Source organism: Rhincodon typus, chromosome 7 (assembly GCF_021869965.1).
Source record: "Rhincodon typus isolate 14 chromosome 7, sRhiTyp1.1, whole genome shotgun sequence".
NCBI lineage: Eukaryota > Metazoa > Chordata > Chondrichthyes > Orectolobiformes > Rhincodontidae > Rhincodon > Rhincodon typus.
Window position 1 is genome coordinate 42,082,016 of NC_063338.1, and position 22,397 is coordinate 42,104,412.

The 22,397-nt window shown below is 37.3% G+C and overlaps 3 protein-coding genes and 1 long non-coding RNA gene across 5 annotated transcripts in view; 1 reads left to right on the forward strand and 3 right to left on the reverse strand.

The window, feature by feature from the left end:
- Positions 1 to 2,228, reverse strand: part of hoxd10a (homeobox D10a) — a 3,377-nt gene extending 1,149 nt beyond the window's left edge. Inside the window, 3 exon segments of the mRNA XM_020520271.2 lie at positions 1 to 230; positions 1,440 to 2,183; positions 2,186 to 2,228. Coding sequence (XP_020375860.2) covers positions 1 to 230; positions 1,440 to 2,183; positions 2,186 to 2,228 — 1,017 coding nt within the window.
- Positions 2,229 to 4,746: 2,518 nt separating this feature from the next.
- Positions 4,747 to 20,621, forward strand: LOC125483485. Its single transcript, XR_007262449.1, has 3 exons — positions 4,747 to 4,906; positions 18,047 to 18,244; positions 19,293 to 20,621. It is a non-coding gene; the product is annotated as an uncharacterized LOC125483485 (long non-coding RNA).
- hoxd11a (homeobox D11a) lies at positions 9,940 to 14,664 on the reverse strand. Of its 2 annotated transcripts, XM_048598765.1 has the most exons (3): positions 14,457 to 14,664; positions 11,343 to 12,265; positions 9,940 to 10,817 (listed from the first exon to the last, which is right to left on the reverse strand). In XM_048598765.1, the coding sequence occupies exons 2-3, from the start codon at positions 11,998 to 12,000 to the stop codon at positions 10,585 to 10,587; spliced, it is 891 nt and encodes a 296-aa protein (XP_048454722.1). In that variant the 5' UTR covers positions 12,001 to 12,265; positions 14,457 to 14,664; the 3' UTR covers positions 9,940 to 10,584. The 2 variants fall into 2 exon arrangements, with proteins under 2 accessions (XP_048454722.1, XP_020375409.1); XM_020519820.2 differs by lacking the exon at positions 14,457 to 14,664 and having other exon boundaries at positions 11,343 to 14,407.
- On the reverse strand, positions 17,471 to 20,080 carry hoxd12a (homeobox D12a). The gene is made up of 2 exons (XM_020519727.2): positions 19,459 to 20,080; positions 17,471 to 18,726 (listed from the first exon to the last, which is right to left on the reverse strand). Exons 1-2 carry the CDS (start codon positions 20,036 to 20,038, stop codon positions 18,488 to 18,490), a joined length of 819 nt encoding a protein of 272 aa, XP_020375316.1. The 5' UTR covers positions 20,039 to 20,080; the 3' UTR covers positions 17,471 to 18,487.
- Positions 20,622 to 22,397: the final 1,776 nt, after the last annotated feature.

Genomic DNA, 22,397 nt, shown 5'->3' on the forward strand with positions numbered 1-22,397 from the left:
CTCCCGGTTCATTTTCTTCAGCTTCATTCTGCGATTTTGAAACCAGATCTTGACTTGTCTGTCGGTCAGATTCACGCTCTTACTTATCTCTAGACGGCGCTCACGAGTCAGATACATATTAAATAAAAACTCTTTCTCTAATTCCAGTGTCTGATATTTTGTATAAGGACATCTCTTCTTCCTTCCACTCTTTGCTGTTAGCCAGTTGCTTATTGGAGTTTTGATCTCTTCTAGCAGAAGGAATAAATAAGAAATAATATTTCAGCGAACGTGTCTCCAACACATTAATTCAAACAAAACCCAGCCAGGACGATTAAGCGGAATACTGATACCTTAAGTTATACACAGTGCAGCAAACCTCTACACGTTCTTCACTTGTTGTCAAATAGTAAAAACAAATATACATATTAATAATATAAGTCGGTTCAATTTAAAGATCAAATTTCTTACTAATTCAAGGAAAATTTTAAAAACTGCGTTGGATATTGACAAACAGTATTATATCTCAGGTTTTGTGGCAGGCTTCTTTGTGAATTGTTAACTAAATGCCAGAACATTAAAGATACACGGACAACAGACAATTCGTCAGATATGGATGTATGATTAGTAGGCAATACCATTACTAGTGAATGAAACGTATAGTTGTAGGTTAGTTGCACCGATAGGATTTTTGCCAATAAGTCGTTTTTCAACTTCATAGCGCAAATTTAATGATTGCAAAATCTTAACAGTACAAACCTATGTGGCCATGACAATAATTCCTGAGGTAAATCTTAGGCTATTAAACATACTATCGTTTCCACTTATCGAGCATGTTAATTGGAATTTATGATTGTGTGTGCTAGCAATATTTCAAGTTCTAAGTATGGAACTTCTAATACTGCTCATTGCAATATGTTACATATCCAACATTAACTATGGCAGGGAAAACGACTGTTTTAACTGCGACTAGCAATTTCCGTCGAATATTCCTAAGTCAGCAAATGGTGCAAGTAGCTTACTTTTCACAATAGAACGAGTAAGACTGAGCTGGCGCTGTGCCCCTAAATATAGAAATAGGTGTTCTTAATATTTGTAGTTTATGGTCGTAAAAGTTTCGGGTTGTATCTTAGGAGTGGATTAGGAGACACATGGCAACTCTAAAATGAAATTATCAATGTTAGACTGACATCTGTAAATGATTTGTTGGTCTTTACTACGTCATTAACAATGTAATGGTATTACGGAGTACATTTTTCAACAAGTAATAAAATAAAATTATCCTTTTCTGCGACATTTAGCAGACTTTGTTTCTCGTTTGCAAATATTGGTGATCAGAAATACACATAAACCAGTCAAATATACTGTCCTGATATAGTTATGTATTGCAGTGACAATGTAAGTTTTTCTATCGGATGTACGATGTTGCCACGTTCAGATTCAATATTTTAAAGGCTCACCTTTAGCCTCGTTATCCGATAGTTCCGAGCTAGATTCGGCTTCCTCAGCGGGTGCACTGGCCTCCACTAAACTCGGCTTTCGTTCAGGAGTTTCCACATAAATTCCCTTATTGGATTCCTGTGCGTTTGGCTTGTCGTTTATTTTCCCTTCCATTAGTGACTGGTTGGATACCTGGAGTTTACTGATAAGCCCTAGGTTTGACTGCGGCATTACATTTGACCGGATCTCCCCAGCTTGATTATAATCTAGGCTTTTCTCCAATGGATAAGCCTGACAGAGTCTGAAATATCCCGGGATGGGGATCTCAGGATTTTCAATCGAACAGTTTTCGGACACCAATCTAGGATAGGTAGGGATTGCGGTCGGGTTGAGTTTTGCTCGTTTATCTGAATTATACATGCAGCAAGTGCTTTCCTCCTTTATGCTAGCAGGGAAGGAGCACGTGGGCATCTGTGGACTAACAGGTTGTTCAATTCGGCATGGCCTGGAAGGGTCAGGCCAGCCATCTACCTGAGATATATACGGATGAACGCTGATGCTCATATTTTGATGGCTAACCTCTCCTCGTTTAGTCATGGTCGGGAGCAGTCCACAGGTCTGCATTCCGTAAGTTCCCATATCCGTGCTCGATGGCATGTACATAGAACTACTTGAATAGAAACCGTCACCCCGACAAGCACTAATCAGGGAATCTACTAAAAACGAGTTCGTAGCGGGAGAGTTGTTGGGGCAGGACATTTTGGAGAGTAATTTGAAGGAGGCAGATGATGTCCTTTGTAAGCTGACATCTCTAACAAAACATTCCCCGTGTAATTGTGGATGCCTCTGTAGAACCACATGACTACTGGGCCAATGGAATTTGAAAATGGCCTTGAAGCACTAACCCCCCGTACATCACATGATCCACAATTGTTTGAATTTGAGCTTAACTGTGGACAACAGCGACACCTACAACAGCATTTCAAAAGCGGCGCCCACTGCAGCTCATTTAATTCCCACACCGACCAGCACTCAAACGTCTCATCAAAGACATTCCTCATTCAATGTTATCCAAAACAGCAGTGATGATCATTCCGCTAAAATCCAATAATTTTGTTATTGATGAACAAAAAAAAACTGAAGAAGAAAAAAATCGCTGTAATTTCTGGCCTTTGGAAATTAAAATATAGTTTTTAGTAGAAAATATCAGCGAAATGAAACGTGTACTGAGCAGGTTTATGATCTGATTGCCTTTATAGTTTCAGCGACGCTGGCGCTGCATCAATTGCACGCACAGTACATAACACGGCTATTAGATGTATAACCTGTCAGACAGTCCACCTGGCTCTGACATGAACCAAACATTTGGTGAAATCAATGTAAGAAATTATTCTTTTTGCATTTTTATCTGCATTCACTGGTCCAATGTTTTCCCTTGTACAGTATTTAGCAGCAAACATAAGAAATAGTTCAATGTATAATAAAGCTAATGTTAGTTTGGAAAATTGACCGTGGCTGTGAGAGTCTACATTTGAATTTCCATAGAATACCTTACGCCCTGTACTTTCCATTAAGATAGCTAGCATACAGGCTTTCAGATGTTGACACCAAACACTTCTATAATGTAATTGCATTTGAATATTTGCACAGACACCTTCCAACACCGTGGCTGAGCAAAAGGCGATTTGCGATTCTTGCCATTAATTTGGAGGAGTTAATTTAGTCAGTGTTTTGGCGTTTAGATTCAACTAGCTTATCCTAAAAGAAAACTTAAGTTTCAAATTCTCTCGCATGTTTCTTTTGAGCTGTTGATAACTGGACTGGACATGTTCCCACAGTCGGTAATCAAAACATCGCCAAAAGCAACTGAAAGGCACGCACCATATTTGCTCCGCAGCGCCAGCAGTGATGCAGCTTGTTGTTTTCGGGATTCACTCCTTTGATGGAGTTGCAGAGCTGTGTTAACACAACTTGCAGCTATTTTTTCCGAACTTACCAACTGGAGAAAATTTGCTGTTTAACAGCACATGCCTACTTCCGGTCACTGGGAGAATCCTTTGGAGTTCAAGAAAAAAACAAACCACGATGGACATCAGCTATGGAGCAGCTATGTGAATTCCACACAAGGCCGATGAGATTTTCTTCTCAACAAGACGAACAGGAAAGGGGACAGTGTCAGGGTCAAGGCTGTCACGGTTCCTCTCTTTATTTCTTTTGCGATATAAATACAATGTTGAGAATGTTATCGGTTTTGCGAACGTTGGTCTAAATCAAACTTCAAAAATTCTACCGATATTCAAAATGAACAAAATATTAGAAGACGTATAAATACTTGAGGGGCTTGTAAGTCACATTGAAGAGTATATATACCATTTCCATACATCATTTGAGGCTGTTTATTTATCCAACATTAGTTTTGATTTGATCGATTTTGTAATCCAAATCAGTACGGTTAACATTCTGGCGCCTGTGCATGTAAGTTTTAGGTTCGGTTGAAGCGAACACCGATTATAAGCCATAACTTCGTATACTATGCCTAGATGTTTTGTCGCACATACAAAACATTGAGACCACAAATAGTTCTAGGCATACATAATTACCTGGATCATATTCATCCCAAATAGATCACAATCCGGTTGTTAACACCTAAACTTGTGTGAGCAAAAGTTAGCCAAGTTGGCTTTGAATGTTCTTCAACTGTATTTTTTCCGTGTGAAATCATTCAGCAGAACTGTAAGAATGACCTGAGAGACTAGCGATACGACATGGTCGGCAATGCATCCATTTGGAACGATGATACGTCAATGAGAATGCTTATATTAGTTTATTCAGCGTTTGAATTAAAAATGGGGGATGGTATAGTTTGAAGTAAATCTAACCCTTCAGGCAAGGCCAGGAGTAGTAGTATGAAGGAAAACCATTTGTTGTTTTGGGCCTTTTGGAATCATTTTGTAACATGAGTGAACATATGTAAACTGAAAAAAATACAGACTGGAACACTTTTGGCATTATTTAGATCCTCGTTAAATATCATTAACGGAAAAGCATAACGCCTGGTCAGTGCAAACGTGAATGCAGTTTACCTCTTAGTAAAATAACAATTGACTGCTATTGTTTTATTATTTGTAACGGGTACTAGTCATTAAAGATGTGTAGCATGACTATATCTGGAGTAATATGATGCTTCAACAACTGCTGTGAGCAATAGGCTAAGCTCGATGATTTGTTTATATATACAAGGAATTTTTGAACGAGAGCCAACAGTGTGCATTTATTACAAAACACCACCTCATAATATAAGTAAGACTCAAATTCATGGCGAACAAAGTCAAACCAATTGTGGTTTTGTAAGCGATGAAAAGCAAAATGTCTAGGGGTAGTGAATTTGGAAGTAAGAAAGACAAGACCCGACGCAGACAACAGATACTTCTTGCAGCCTTGAACGAGAGAATTCTCGGAGCCTTGAGGCCTGCACAGTACAGAACTGGTATTTATATCCAAATTATTATCTCAAAACAATATAACATCCAAGAGATAGCGTTATATTTGAATGGGCAACGTACAGCTCAAAGTGTTTTCACCAGTAAATCTCTTTTTTCATTTATTACAGTATCTTCAGCTCAGTATCAGTGACTCGTGCAGACCATTTATTCGTACCTTACAATTGCCGTCACATTAAGTCGGCTATGTTGAAGGCAATATTAGTTAGTAATATTACTTCGGGAGTCTTTGCCGCAATACATTTGTATTTTTTAGTCCATTTATCAAATATGTAGGAAAATTGCTAAATTTGCAAAGCCACTTTAATATTTTCGTCTACATTTACACTATTATTTATTCAGGACAGTCTGTTGTTGGTTGCATCAATATGCTTATATAAAGCAAAACCAATTATTGCTGGTTATCATGAAACAAGCCTTGCTGTTACTCTACGGCAATTGCCTGGATTGCGTGTTGAGTAAACAAAATAATTTAATTGTATCAAACGGTCCTCTATGATATAGCATAATTGTTCATTTCATTGTACTCAAATAAAACCTGTATCATAAGACCCCTAGTATGACAAAAAAAACCTCATAAAATATTACGACTGCAGACACACAGGAATTAAAGGCTATGAAATCTTTGAACTATAAAGTTTCCTGGTATGCAGGGGAAAGGATTACAATATCAAATACAGTTATCATGAGAGTACACTCAACTCATGCGGAGCCGGGTTTTAATGTAGGAAAGGTTATATTGATAGCAACTAAAAAGTGAATTGACTGATTAGTCTCAGAACGATACTTCAATGTTTAATAACGTAGTTATAAGCTGTTTATGGGAGAAATGTTGCACACAATTCTCCCTAAATTAGGTCTAATGATGGAGCTTAATTAAAACCTCGTAATGCATTAAAGCGCCAATGTGGGATGTGATTTGCTGGAAGGATTGTATACAGGGCAAGCTTTTGAATGTTAGTTTTAACCAGGAACATGAAGGCTGCATTATTGTATTTGCACCGATTGCAACATTACACAAAGCAATGGTTCCCTTCTCTACAGACACATGTCAACAACAACTTTATTGTCAAAATAATGGAAAGAGCAATTAAGTTCGAAAACAATTGTTGTCTAATTTTAAAATCTTTGTAATGTAAGTGTTTCGATGGAACGATTTGTTTCTTTGTTTTTCTTGTAGTGTTAACCAAGCTGCTGGCCCTGTGCTTTGATGGAGGCTCACATTTCTCCTTTCAGACTTCCCTCTAGCATAAACTGGAATGGTCTTCTGACCATGAAACCGCCAGCCAATTGTACCTTCACTTTCACCTTGAATCTTTTGATTGTTTTGCCACACTCAGAACTCAAATTGAAAGGTTATTAACTTGAAGCGCCTGTTATTAGTTTCAGCCTGAGCTTTTGTTTATGGTTTATCAGATAAATGCAGTAAAGATTGAAATAAACTATACCCTTTAGCCGAAATATTCCATAAACATTCGGCTAAAATACGCGCAGAAGCTTCCGTCGTCCTACATTGGTTTGTCACCACAATTGTGTAAAGAAAATTTCGCATGTTACTGTCATGTTACCTGTAGATACTTCGGAAATATTTTGGCTTCCTGGGCGCTTTCAGTTAAATTGTGAGTGAAAGCTAAATTGTATTGAATACGATTGCCGCGTAAATTACGTCCGACTACAAATTGCGACCTACTAGCAACTGAGTGCCACATATTAAAATCAATTCACTCCTTGTCACATTAAATAAGCTGTTGCGTATGTGCTATCAGTAACGACCATGTGGATCAAGAAACATTTGAACGTCTTGGAATAGTAGTATGCTTATGCTTTAAATCCAGTGCGTTTGTGTATTCAGTCAACAGTTTATCTGAATAACATTAACGTAATGTCACCATCTTGTAAAATAACTGGACAGGAAAATATTTTCCTTTCAAAACACTTTTTAATCATTAAAAGTACATTAATTATATAAGTGCAAAACAAATTTTCCTCATACAATTTGGATAAAATACACGGAACTAACGAGAATATAGTGGCCAATCGATAATAGGCCTGCCTTTCCACAATCAGGCAATTACCTCTTCTTCTGAAACCTCCTTTTGGGCAAATAGGAAATTTAAAGCAAAATAACCTATTGAATATGCAAGCATTGATGTTGTTGGAACGGGAATTAGTGACTATCATGAGTACTGCGATCGATCACTTCTTACGATTTTGAAAGACGTGTATATACGTTCAGTCTGTTTTACAAGACTTTGCGGATTATTATCTGTCGTACAGTAGAATATTGCAAAATACTAAAGCAGTTTATCATGAAAGAGGAATGAATATTCTGTTGATTGTGGATTGTGAATGTGAAACAAACGGAGAGTATACACTGCCATTAGATTGGGAAATTATGCCGTGTTTTTGATTCCACTTAAATGGCTTATAGAAAATTGCCGCCAGATATTTCTTGTTACCAACACTGAGAAAATGCTGTCAATATCGGTTTTGTCCTTGCAGTAAACACTCCTTAAACGCTCAATTTTTCACTTTTACAAAAGAGGTTAGCAATTTAACAGACAGCAAACATGTTAACAACGTTCCTTTGATATTTTGAGAATAACGAATTCAATGGTTAAACATAAGTCATCACCGAGGTGAAATGTATAGCCTGAAATGTTACTTGACTATCCAACATTATTCATTTCAAAACCGTACTAAAATATCTGGATTATGCAGACGTTACAAGGAGAAATGTAGTATTGAGAAAGAGCTGATTCAAATAGTGTGCTGCCATTTAAACCGAACACATCACCAGGAAGTAAACGTAAGCATTTAGTATTTTGCGAAATATTGGCTGTTTGACTTTTTTAAATGGCTTCGCCTAATTTCCCAATCTAATGGTATCGTATCCTGTCCGTTATTTTTTTTTCTGCATTCACAATGATAGTTGTTTTATTTTAGAGAATAATACATCAGCTCGGATTTGTTCCTTATGTTGCATGTTCCCGTTTTTCTTCGGCGCCATTACTTTGTAACTTCGTGCATTCTAATCTCAACAAAATCCGATCAACAAGCTTCAGCGAATACACCGAGTGAAAACTAATAAATCTTTCCAAATAATGTAATTGGCAAATTAGTTTTATTTTTTTCCGGACTCATTATGATGAAAAAAGTTAGGCCTTAATCTTTGAAGCCAACAGTAAAATAATCAAACTTACGACTGCAGTGAATTGACTTACATTTAATTCCATACTTCGACAAGATGTTCCAGATATATGACAAAAGCAAGGAGAACTTAATTACTTGGAATACTGACATTATTTCAGATAATTTCCTATTCATCCCGAAAGCTGTTTTCAAGGTATTGGTGGTCTGGGCTGAACCGTAGCGTTACAGCGCGCCGCCGTGTGGCCATTTGCAGAAATAACCACGCTGGCAATCATTGTAAACTACTAGCCTTGCTGTTTTGACATCCTTTTTTCAAAACAGCCTAATTAAATTATATATGTTATGGCAATTAAGTAAGATATTCAGACTGTAAAATCATGGTTAGATCAGTATGGTGCGTTATATAGACACAGAGAAAGTAGAAAGGCCGTGCTTGCTTCGGAAATTCTATTGAAACGTAAATTATATTTTCCCACATTTCCATGGAAACCAAAACATTCGTGGCCGATTGGTATAGTGTATGGACGTATGATGAAGATTTTTGACCAGTTCAGCTTGCATGAGAATATGGAAAGATGCTGCTCCCAACGGCTAAGCATAGGAGAACAAAGGAACCTTCGTATTTAATAACGTTGCACAAAAGACCTAAGTGTGTATTATTGAATGCAACTTTTCGCAAACTCAACTGCTCATCTAGATAAGGAAAGCTGATTTTTCATATTGGTCCTTCTGTAGGCTTCAGCATGCGCACTTTGGTAACACATTGTAGTAATGTTGAAGTAACATGTTGAAGCTTTTGTCTCTAGGAGGGAAGCTGTAAGAACAACCCAACAGCCACCAGGCGCCTCTGTCTTCCAAAAGGTTAAAGGTGACGACCTTGACATTATAGAAGTTCAAAGGCAACATTGTACGAATTCTCTGTTCGAAACATACTTTAGCATACTCACGAGCAGATGTTACTTTTTTCGGTTTCATTTGAATCTGCATTAAGTCCAACCAATATGTTTGACGCAACTTATCTGAGATCCGTTTCTTGAAAAAAAACTTTTTTTTCAAATGGTGGACGTTATAAATGTAATTGTTTTTATATTTTCCTTCGTTTTAAAATCTATTTTCATCGATTTCTTTCTGTTCTTTTGTTTGCTATATAGTGCAGGACCTTTCCTTAGTGAGTAGAAGGTGTAATAAGTCGCCATTAAGCTGGTAAGAGCGGTCAACTTTACGATGTTGTCTAGACAGTTCAAGGTTTTGTAAACAGCAATGCTATGTCATGCGGCACGAAAACTTGGCAATTCGTTTTCGAAATAAAATGGAAACATTTTGAGAAGTCTCGCTCACTTCTTTGTCACTGAGACACTGAAGTTAGTTTCAAGTTATCGTATGCTGTTTATAAATTTAAATGCACCTCAAATTCAGATTTCAGATTCTTTTAAAAAATACGCTGCAATTGACTTTTTGTACAAGAAAATGAAACTTGTCAATTCAGTTCCAGACCAAAACACCCCTAATCTAACTATGGATACAAAAATTGTAATTAATTATCATACTTACAGGCAAAACACTAAGTAAAAGTTCTGCTTTCCATTTTAAACAAAAACATTCGCCGAAAAGCGCAATGTTTAAGCTGGGCATTAAATTGCAAAATAAACACCTAAAAATGCTGGAAAGACCCAGCATTTCAGGCACCATCTGGTATATTTCAGATTTCCAACATCCGCATTACTTTGGCTTTTGCGCAATAAGTTGCAAAGTGTGCACTGCATTTCAGAGATAAATAATATTTGCTTCTTCTGGGACAATTTGAGTTCCTAAGTTAAGATCGTTTAGTACAGTCTGGCCACTTATTCATTAAAAAAAACTTTATTGATAAGTTTTTAAAATAAGGTTTTTATTGACTTGAGACAAAAAGACATTTTAACACATGCATTTACCATGAAATGTCAATTAGTTTGCAAGCTGAAAACAAAATTATTATCATTACAACAGCGTTAGACATCTCTAGCTACAGTATTGCTTAATTACTTAATGAAATACAACGGAATAAGTAAAATAATAAATAGGAATATATTTTGAATGAGGATAAACACAGCTTGAACAAGTATGGTTAGTCTGGCTGCACAATGACTATAACAGAAATAAAAAAATACTATATTATCTGATTGACCTATCGCTTTGAACGAAAGATTGCTCCATTTCAGCCCTTTATTACTCCTGTTTATTGTTCAAAATAAACGCTTTTATTCAACCTGATTATTCCGCAGCATCGAAATTCTTCCGTTGGAACTGAATAACAGAAATGCTGAGGTAAAAATGTTCTCTGATAAACATTACGGTCATGGTTCCCGCACAACCGTGGCACCTTAGATCCGATTTTACATCGATCGTAGCAAGGACAGTTCTCTCTCCGCAAAACTATCCTGTCATCCTTGCAGTCACTCCTTCTGTAAATAAATATTGACTAAGGCAAAGGGGAATTGCTGGAAGATCATCCACAGCGTAAAATGTATCACAGTCACAATAAAGGATTGGCAGTAAAAAAGTGCAGCCGGTCTCTGCTGAGTTTCTTTTCTTTCATTCTTCGATTCTGGAACCAGATTTTGACTTGTCGATCGGTGAGATTTAACATTCTCGACAACTGCAAGCGTTTTTCTTTGTTTATGTAAACGTTGAAGAAAAATTCTCGTTCAAGTTCCCGGATTTGATATTTGGTATAAGGGCATCTCTTCTTTCTGCATCGCAGGGGTCCTGATGGAAGTAGTTTTTAAAAATAACGTTACAAACGACCATACCCAACAAATTTGCTCTTAAACTCCTTGTACTTAAATTCGACACCAAGCTATCTATTACGTCCTGATTTCAATATGTATTGTTTGATAAAGTTTTGTTTTGGAAACGAATACACTTAATTACATTTTCTCTTCCTGAAATTTGAATTGAAAGCGGCAATAGCAGGAGACACATAATTACAATACACCTTGTTAGCATGACAGAAATGTACTTGCAATCAATAGAAACAGGAAAGAAATCCTTTGGTCAAATCGCAATGATATTACCGAAATCGTTCTATAATGGTAAAATGGCCTATTAGTGATTTTTCATATTCACGAAGCCCACCTAAACCGATTTCCCGTCGTAAACAATCTTTACAACTTTAAAGCAGATCTTATAGGGTATATAAAAGCCTTCGTCTGCTTATAAAATTTCACATAAAATCTGTGAAACAAAATGTGTTGGCCTTGTATTCTAACCCTGCGTTCATTCTGCACCTACCAGATAGGTTGCTTTTCTCGGCTCCGATGTTACTGGAGGACTCGACGGTGGTTTTTTCGGTTGTACTTTCTTTCTCCTGGGCCGAAGAAAATTTGTCAGATGCTGTGATAGTCTTGCGCTTCGATCCAGACTTTTCGGTTAACTGTTCATAGCTCAAGCAGTCAGAAATCCCATAAGCTGTCTCAAAAAACTGATCAAAGCCTTGAGGAAGTATTCCATTCCTCCCCACTGCCGTGTAGAAATTGCAAGATGGGTTTGAGCCTCCACGCTGGCTGTATACAGGATCGTTTTTAAACAGCATTCCCGTCCTGGTCGGTGGTTGGATATAGTCCCTATGCATTATTTCTTCTGCAGAACAGTAAGGGGCATAATTGCTCCTATAATGCCACTTAGTGGAGTGTTCTAATCCGTAATCTCTGAACGACACCTCTCGGACAGGTTGAACCTGGGTTAAATTAGAGGAGTAAGGAAATGTCATTTGGCAAGAAGTGCTCTGCGGTAAAAATGTTGATACTGACGAGAAGTCTGGGGCTGAAACATAGTACGTGCAGCTGGGCAAATACATACTCGAGGCGCAGCTACTACGGTCTTCAAACTCTGTCATATTTTGTTTTCTGAGTTGCGAGGACGAATGATCAGGATCGATGATGTTAAACATGCTCCATGTATTCTCCTCTAAAAACCGACGAACAGGGTCCGCGAAAGAAAAAAATTGGAAACGCAAGCTGACGTGCAATTCATCCTGATTGATTCTAAGGGTAAACGAGTCATGTGATCCAATGTCGAAATTACCATAGATCAGTTTTGGTCATTAAGATCCATCCTTTGCTGCTCGAAGGTATTACACTCGAAATTAACCTATCGGCTTTCAGGGTCTGCTAGGTAGCTCCTTTAACTCCCAGTGCCAAAAATTTGTCCTGTGACTAAGGATAAAGCAAACACTGCAACAAAATAATTCAATTTACACACCACAGACTGTCACAGATACCTTTCTATATTTGGAAACTTCAAAAAAACATCTGCGTTGTTTCATTCACTGTTGAAGCCACGCTCTATTAAATAGGACGAATGTAAATTCTGATATTTTTAAAATGCAAAAATCAATAGTCTGTCACAAGTAAGTAAGAAGATTTCCAAGCTGGGTTTTGGCCGTGCACCGAATCATAAGACACAGTTTTAACTCAACTGCGAAATCAGATTGACGTGATAATACAATCTTTGACTTGTGTTTCTTAGTAAGAAATTAAGCGAAAAAACGTCTATTAAAGCTTTCACTTTTATTTTGAAGGGAGTGCTTTTCTACATTTCCTTTTCATATGTAATATCGAGTTTGGCAAATAATAAAACCGTTCTCTACTATTGAGCTTATTTTCTCGGATCTTTAGAATTGAGGCATAGATGCTGTAGTTTATATTACACAAAATAACCATCCAATGACCACTTCATTTTAAAGTTTTGATTGATATGAATCGTAAATATGCGAACGGAATCAGATTTTGAAGTTTGTTGCCTTAAGAACTGCAGCAACACATTGTATTAACTTCAGAATATGGTGGCGCTGCAATATTAAGATTACTCCTTGCTGCAAATTGAGATTATTCCTAAAACATCAGATTTGATCGTTGCGTAAAATCTTCACTGCAATTCCAACAGATCATATTCGTGATTTACATAAATTAAAACCCACCGATGGAAGTTGAATGTGGAAGCTGCAGACGCTTTTTGTAGGCCGGGAATTAAAATTAGCGGTTTGTCGTGCTATTCCGTATTCTTTCCCATTTGCACAGCCTAATACATGCAACCTACCAACCAACGGGTTGACTTGGATGAAAGTAAGCACCTCATTTGAAAAGTGCTTGAATCTGCAAATGAAGACTGTCCTCTGCCCTTTTAAGTGAAGACCAGTCAAGCGAAGGACATCGTAGCGGATGCTTACGTGTAACTGTTAAATGCGAATTGATTTACAGAGGGAAAAGGTGCACTGAGAGAGAAAAATAATTAGAGAAATCTCTACTCATGTTCTAATTTACGTTTATTAACTCGTTAAATAATACTTGTCATTATCTATCATAACATTTATCGCGTACGAGCAAGTAAGATGGATGTCTCTAATCGTTATTTCCTTTGGTCAGTTCCAACTGCACGAGTTATATTGTCTCTAATTACAAATTAGTTCGAAATTCTGTTGTAATCAAATGGAGTACTCTGAGGATAAACCCAAATAAAAATATAATCAAAGTGTAGATATCATTGGTTCTAAACGGAAGAATTGTTTGGTAGCAAAACTTGGTTTTTTTACAAATTTTGATTCAAGTTAAAATTTGGAGACCACAAATGTGTTGGATTTTGATTCGTTTGTTTCACTTGCTTCAAACTTAACAGCCGCATTTATAAAATGCGACATCCGGCGATTGTCGATATGAAGTATATGAAATCGTATTGCTTCAATCACTGAGGTAGAACAACACATTGTTGTCTTTGTTTATTGTCAAATAACAATAGTAATTAATCTTAAATTAAGTTGAGTTAGTTATCATGTCGCCTCTGATTGCTTATACCGCTACATACAGTAAAGCCACATTGATATGAGGGGCGCCTGCCGAACATCGTTCCTACACAACGGTTTGAAATGAGAAACACCTTGCTTATATATTAACCCACGTTTAAAGAAATGTCTTCTTGAATGTATATTCCCTTTGTATAATTAATAATAATATCGTTGTACGTTGTGTTTATGGATTATAGAATTGGCTTAGTTATGCGCCCGTCATAATCTGACTTTCATTGCTCCATATAATGGCTGTAAAGCTGAAATGTGCCTGCAATGGTCTCCAACTCATTTCCAAACTAGTACGAACTGGCCAATTAAATAACATTAGTCAATGTGTTAAAAGATCCGGTTCAATACTGTGGCAAAGGCTGTAAAAGAGAAAGGGAATTAAAAGTGTCCTTTGTTCTCATCTCGTGTTCAGATGACCAGTTCGGCCTGTATTGAATACTAAATGAGGACAAATATCTAACAAGCTGCTTAACATCGACAAGGGACTCGAGGAGAGTCTGGCATACCAAGCTAAGAGTCTTACAGTTTATAAATTAGGATCGTCATTCCCTTACATGGAACAAAAGGCGATGTTCGAGGAAAGTTTGGTAGGCGTATTTTTCTCTTACGCAATTCTTCAAGTCGACGAGTTGTTGTTTCACGTTGACGTTCCGGGCAAAATATTAGCGTCTTCTTTGTGTTTTTATCTAACTGCACGCAACATTAAGTATTTCGAATGTGAAAAAAACTCATTAGTCAAGCAAAGTCCACGATCAGTAGGTATGTTAGACTTGTGCAATCTAAAAGAGACACTAACTTGACCTTAACTTTGTTATGGCGCCCCCAGTATCTGGAGAACATGTACAGACACCGTCTGGCAGATCGACCCATAAAAGTGAGATGAAAAAGAGATTCTGAACGATTTCAATGTAATGTCGGACAAATTTCCAAAGCTCTGTCTCATACTGCTGCAGGCCCGATCGCTTTGTAACAGCAGTACATTTTAGTTTTGGAGCGATTAACTTTGCTCACAATTATCAAACAAATTAATGTAAATATCTGTCTGGAGCGATGTGCCACATTTATTTGCACTCGCCGTATAATTGGTAAGGGAAAAAAAAATCAGAAATTCAGCCGCAGGCTCAGGTTTCATCACCCGAAAATAAAACAGCAGCCGTTGGAAGAGCAGAGTGATTCTGAACTTGGTCCGTTTCTTGTTCCATTTGAAAGGCAACTGACAACGCCGAAATGCTGGATTATCAGGATATTTTAAGTTCACATGAGCCAGAAATGTAATCGCGCTGATAACGCTAAAATTTCAATATTGACGGATGCATGGTAGCATAGATTTTGAAATAAACCTTACGTATTGATAAACGTACAGAAAATGTGTAAGGCCTTCTAAAGAATGGGCGGGCATTCTTGGCTTCAAACGAATCGGTGACTGTATTTGATTCCCATTATTGTTTTTAATGTGGAGCTCGCGGGTGTCCTTCTCGCGTTCGGTAGAAGCTCCTTCAGATTTACTCGCCCATACTGCTGACCTAAGCAGTGTTTTTATTAGATCACGGTGCCTCTAAAACAAGCTCCCCAAATTCAATGGGCTGGAAGTACACATTTACGTTAACTCTACCCAACTCTCTAAAACGTAAGCAATGGAAAGTTCTGCACGCAATCGTTTTTCATTGCACTTTTAGTAAAGATTCATGCAATCTCATCCGAAAGTTTGCAAGCCGATTGAAATGAACCTTTGATCATCTCAATACATATTTTACATCCAATTGTAATGGAGGAACATTCACTTGACTGTATGTGGTTTGAAAGTTTTCACATTGCACCTGCCTTTCTGAAATGTAAAACGATTCGACAATCACAGTAATATTTCTTTCTGTTGTCATAATCCTAACAATGCAAAAACTATTGTTCAATGTATCTGGGCTGCAGGTATTTACACGTATTTCATTGACTTGAAACAAACAAAAAGTCCAGAGACAAGGGGTATGAAATGTTGCTTTAACACTAGCAAATAATTGAGAGGCAACATTGAATCAAATTAATGTTACTCAATAACTTAAAATATGTGCATGCTGTTTGTAGCACAAAAGTTGCATTTAAATAACTTGCCTGAAAAAAAGTGCCTGAATTTCATAACATCGCTCAAATTAGACATTATTATCTGGACATATCTAAGGGGCATGAAACTTTGCTGATTAATTCTAAGCAGGTACCCGGTAAAATGCCCAGAATTGAATAGCTAGCTGCATTTTATCAGAGAACATTTATTTGCATTGATATATTTCAGTAAAATGTATTAAGAGGTTCATGAAATCGCGAAGTGCATGTTTAATTAATAGGAGTCCAGAGAAATGGCGGGGTTAGAGGTAATGGCTGTTCCTGCCCACCCACATCCTGAGTTGCTCGAATGAGAAGCGAAATGACTGCAACTCATTCATTGTCGCTCATCTCTTTTCATAGCTGCCGAGCTCAAATGTGAAGTGCGTCTCTATCAAACTACATTTTAACAAACGAACATATTCGCATCAAAGCATAACTTCAGACTTTTGAATTAATTAAAAACCCACCATACTTGAAACCGCCAAGTGAGAAAAGAAATGAACTTAGGAGGGCCTGAGCATGGCTTTGTCATAAAAGGAACGTTGTAATAATAATTATGGAAAGGGGTTGATAGCCCTTGATTCCGTTTTCTAAAAAGCAAACACTATTGCCAACATTTTGAACTGTTTCATGAAAAAAATGACCCAACCGCAGTTTAAATCGTAGTCAACCTGTGTGACAGAAAAGAAATCGTATTCTCGTTTCAAGTGAAACAGATACGTGGCGCCCCGCATCCGCATGGAATTATATTCAATTTGCAGCAAAGGAAAGATTATTTCATTTTATAACATTTCGTAAAAGCCTGTCTTAAATCTTTCTGCCGTTGAAGAATTTGAATTGTTATAAACTAATAGAAACGCCTTATTTAGCGGGGCACTTATCGGTTAAAATAGGCGTGAGCCCTTAGTAAAAATAGTAACGGTGCTGAAACCAATGTTAAATAGTTTGTTGCAAAATCAAACTCCATCTGAATAAAAATAGATATCCCCAGGATGTCTGCACTGTGCGCTTTCTATTGTTGCTCCGGCCTTGCTTTACTATGAGAACATAACCGAAGGCAGTTATTGTCTCAGTTCGTGTGGATATAATCTCCATAAATTTTGTTGTTCTCCATGCTTGGAATTTCCAATTACTGGAGATTTTGTACAGCCAAATTCCAACTAGATCGGCAAAATGTAAGTTTGCATATCTCCTGTAGAAAATTGACAAACAGTACTTGGGCACATGATATTTAGACAATATTATTTGAATACTAATGCAATCATTTGAAAGCTATTAGTTACGAAACTATTTCCTCTGAAATGCATCTAAACGACGATTTAAATTTCCAGTGCTCTAATCGAAGCACGGTGTATATTAATGCTTTCAGATTTGACCGCTAGTGTATAAATATTGGAACTTATTCACAAATTAGGTAGTGAAATAATATGTTTCTGGGACGAATGAACTTCAATAAATCAATCGTAGAAAAATGTAAGCTGTGTTTCTTTAATTTTATTTTGTTCAATACGATCCTTTAAAGAACTCAAGAAAAGTACAATTTCATAACAGTTTTCGCACCCGTGTTTATTTGTCACTTCTGGCACAGTTGATCATTTATGTAATATTATGGACAGGTTTCATGTGCAATTTCAGCAGAACAACTTCGGGATTATGAAACTGAAGTCGCTGGAACTTTGAAAACAATTCGGCGTCAAGACACTGGTCAGTCACAACATATCAATAATACCAACACATTTCCATTCGTCTAATTAAAGTCATCGCATACTGCTATCGCTCAGTGTGGAAATGCAGTTTTCGAAAATCAAATGTGACACTCCTGACTGGTATGAGTATTTATCAGATATGAGTTAATCCACTGTCCAGCTCCAGCTTCACAGCAAGATTACAAAACATGAACTGTATATACAAATGAAAAAAATGCTTCGTCGTTCATTTTATTAGAACTAAATGTACATAGGTAGAGTGCATGCATAATAGTTATATATTTAAGATTTATATTCCAACGTTCCATTCTAATGATCTGTTGTACTTACATTCTCAAATGCAGAATATCTGCTTTTTACTCGAACGGAGTCATGTGAAAATTTAAACAAATGGAGGAATCAAAACAATGACAAATGTCTTTGAAACTAAGAAATGACGATGAGAAGAGGCCGGCACGTTATCCATGAACAGCAAAGTACAGACCACAACAAGTCAAATTTGTGCCTTACGATAATTTCCTGTTATGGCAAATGTTCACGAGGTATCCACAGTTTGCATCTCAGTCCCTGTATGTCGCTGATGTTTAACTAAACCAACACGCCCTGGACTAGTGGCAGTGGCAATGTAATGTAAAATTGCTGTTTTATATGACAGCACGTCAAAGGAGCACCTATCCATTAAAACAATGGATATTCTTGATCTACATGCTTTCTGTAAGCAAGCTTAGTTAGCATTAAAAGTTCAATTCGCGACCTTGAAACTCACATATGAACTTTACTTTGGCCTAAAAGAGTGAGAGTGTTTGTTCGCGCATAACAAGCCTTTTCTTTTTCATACGCCGGTTTTGAAACCAGATTTTTACTTGTTGGTCGCTCAGATTCAGTCTATCGGACAATTCCTTCCTCTTCTGTCGATTGATGAACTCGTTCGCCAGAAATTCATTTTCAAGTTCAGCTATTTGCTGTTTTGTGTACGGCTTGCGTTTTCGCCTTGACCTCACTTGGGTTGGACACCAGGGCAGCCCTGCAGATGGAAAAAGAGAGAAACAAGCTGAAGCAATGCGAACATTTCACCACCCCTTTCATTTTAAAGCGAATTCATGTTTCAATATCCAATATTACCGTAGACGATAGCTTTTTTTTAACGTTGCAAGATTAATTTGATGCCGTTTATAGAAATGTTGCTCAAAATTTGACAGAAGAAAATAACAATTTCGACTTTTTGTGATACCTGTTCTTTGTAAATAACAGAAGACCCCGAAATAATCTTTTCTATGATCAGAGGTCGACACAAATAAATTATTCATATTAGGCATTCAAGTACCTTAATATTCAGTAGACATTGCAACACAAAAGTCGCAATTACAAATTCCAGAAAAAGCCATGGAAGTTAATAATAAAATGTAACAAATTCAGTAAACAATTACGATTACAATGTGTAAATGCTAGCTAGCAATTACACTGAAGCATTTAATTGTAATTTAAATGTTATAATTAATTTAATTTTAAACAATTTGATCTATCATCTCTGCCATGTGTTCAGTTTCTGAGTACTTTATTTTCACGCTATAATCATTTTTATCATTACAGGATTATTTTCCTGCTGTTCTGAATGTAATAAGAGCAAGGTTTCCAGGACCCCTGCTTGATGATTAATACATGAAATTCACGTGAAGGTGGCAGGTAGTTCTTTTGGAAAGGAGGGAGAATTCAATTTCCAAATGGTCATCGCTTTAATATTGCGTTGATACTATACCATCGGAGGATCTGTTGCATACTGGCGTTACTGGTGACTGTAATGACATACTGAGGCTCACACTTTGCTTGATGCCATCATTTACAGTGGGAGAGTTGGAATTCAATTCAAAGCCTTGGTTATGTAATGACGAGCCATGTAGAGATGTTTCCACGTTTGGGTACTCGTACTTGGCAGCATTAATGTTGACTGAAGAGGGGATGCTGGAATCACTTGGATAAGACTGATTGTGTCTACATCTCTCTTCCAGTTTGCGGCTGCTGTCTTGGAAGTAGTATTTGTTTGGCTCTTCGCCGGCTGCTGCCTTCTCTGATCCATGCTTATTGATGCTGATGGAGACTGAGTTGCTGAGGTAGGACTGAGAGTAGCCGCTAAAGGCGCGGCTCTGCGGCGGCGATGCGCATGGACTCGAAGTCCACGGGAGCGAGCACACCTCCCGGCGGGTATAGGAGAGTGCTGGCGACAGAGTTGCCAGTTGAGTCCCATTCGGACGCAGGTTGGCGAAGTAGAAGGGCTCCGGGCTGGTAAAATTTAACAGGGAGCCGACATAGCCTGAATTTAGCAGATTGTGCTCGCACATTTCCGAGCAGCGCGATCAGATCCTCTCTGTGCCCTATTTAGCTTCCAGACAGAGATAAACGAAAGACGCTCGCTGATTGGCCCTTTGACGGTCACAAGACAAATGGAAACAGCTTTTTTTTCTGGAACCGCCTCCGTCCCGCTGCAACTCACATCTGAAATGTCCAAGTACACGTCCATATGCACCTTCACCCTACTCTACGGCAGTTAGCCCGACATAACTCGCTTAACTCAACAGGATGCATATACAACGCAGAAAGAAGTATTTAAACGTGTTAAAATGGCATACGTTGCAATAGATCTCCGAGGATTGAACATACTCTTAAAGGGATTAAAATGTGGCTTCTTAATTCATAGAGTTTGAAATAAAATGTTTTTAAATAAAGTTTCTTATGCATCTAAGGTTCCTCGATTCTTTCAAACCCATTTCACAATTATTTAACATTTACTGATAAAATTGACATGAAATTGTCTACGATAATATCTGACGTGCATCATTTTAATTGGCGGTGCGTAACATTTGTAGGCAGAAGAAAAGTATGAAATGTTAATTAAAAATACCTTCTACTTGTTATATTTTAACTTGATTACTTCTAGTTATTCATTAAAACTCAACATCTCTTTCGGGCAGGAACAACCGCTGTGACAAGGATATCTATGTTCATTTCAGACACGCTACATATCTTATTTTAATTATTTTTTAAAAATAAGGACGAATACTAAGGTAAGCGGTAACAATGTTTCAAAATTTAACCCGTGGGCATTTGTGCAAACAATCCACAGGGGCGTCTAGAAAATATATTTTTGTGCTTATGCAAGTACAGGACGTTTGAAACATCGAATAGATCGGTTAATGTAACTAAAAAAATCGCATTTTTGTAAAACAAATGCATTCATAAAACTGAACAAGAAAGTAGGGTTTACTGTAAAATTAAGCAAGGTGATATTCTAATTCGCGTTACTGGATTCAATTTTTAAGACATTATTGATAAAATTTCAGCAAGTTCGTTATGTTAAACTATGCTTGCATTATGAGTTGGAAATTTAATGTGTCCACGTTTGGTTCGAATAGCGTCGAGCAGTACAATTGTGCTTCACATGAGATTCTGCAAGTGGAAATATTGAAGCTAAATTTGGTTGAGTCCGTGTTTACAAAATGCACATGATTGTAATATTCAATAGGTTATGGATGATCTCCCTGAATATATTACAATTCTGTACAAATTTGAGGCTTCCTAAGAACGCTGCTCGTTTCGTTAGAACCGCGAACCCTCGATTTATAATTCGTCAAAGAAAATTTTGAATGAAGATTGCTGAAGTAAACGCCAACATTTGCCACGCTAGTGTCAAAGTGAAAAGAAACGCGCTTTCCCTTTATATCTGTCCTCCTTAGAATTGTTAGAAACAAATATTAAGCAGCATCTGCAAAATTGTGCACGGAATTTGCTAATCATTAAATAAAATCAACACGGCTGTTTTAAATTTAACATTTTAAATTGACATTTAAAAATAATAATTATGCTAAAGTGTATTGACAGCAAATCAAATGGAATAAAGGACTAAACATATTACTTCTACCTTATTGTACTCTGCCAGTAATTCTGAAGCCAAGCACGACAATCGGTAACTAAAAGTCACGCGTAAACGCTAAGGAAACAAGACGATGCATTTCTAGCGTTGTATCAACTACAGAAATGCGATATTCTATTTTCTTTTTGTTAAGGCTATTAGTAATTATTGGTCTGTAAGTTAACAATTTGCTTTGTCTTCCAATCCATACATTTACAATCTGACACGAACTAGCTTTCAGTAAAAGTCATGTGCACTAAAATCAAAGCAGATACCGCCATCACATCCCCACCGGAAAGGAAAACGACTGTTCTTCCCCTGTCTCTTTTATGATCCCACGAAACCCTAAACATGCCGAACCGGTTTTTTTTCTCTTAAGATTTTAAAATCCGGGTGTATTTGCAAACAAGGCCAGTTAACCTAAGGCGGGTCTCCACCTAACCATTTTTGCAAAAACGCGAAATAACTAAAAAAAACAGTTCAAGGTCAATGTCGAATAGGATCAAATCGCCATTTTTTAAAGAAATGACGTTAACTTCGTTTCAGTGCAAAATATGTTTTCGAATTGAAGTCAGTTCAGTTTGAAAAATTGAGCCACGTCGGACGCAATTGAGGATTTCATTCGAAAGACTGTAACCAAAGAAAGAAATTGAGTGAGGATCTTCACTTTACACCTACCATAACCAACGCTGCGTTATTGTTCCGGATGTTTTCTCAAGACTCTCATTCGATTAGGATTTCCATTTCAATGCTGTTTATTAAATTCGACCGTAATTTATACATCCGCATAC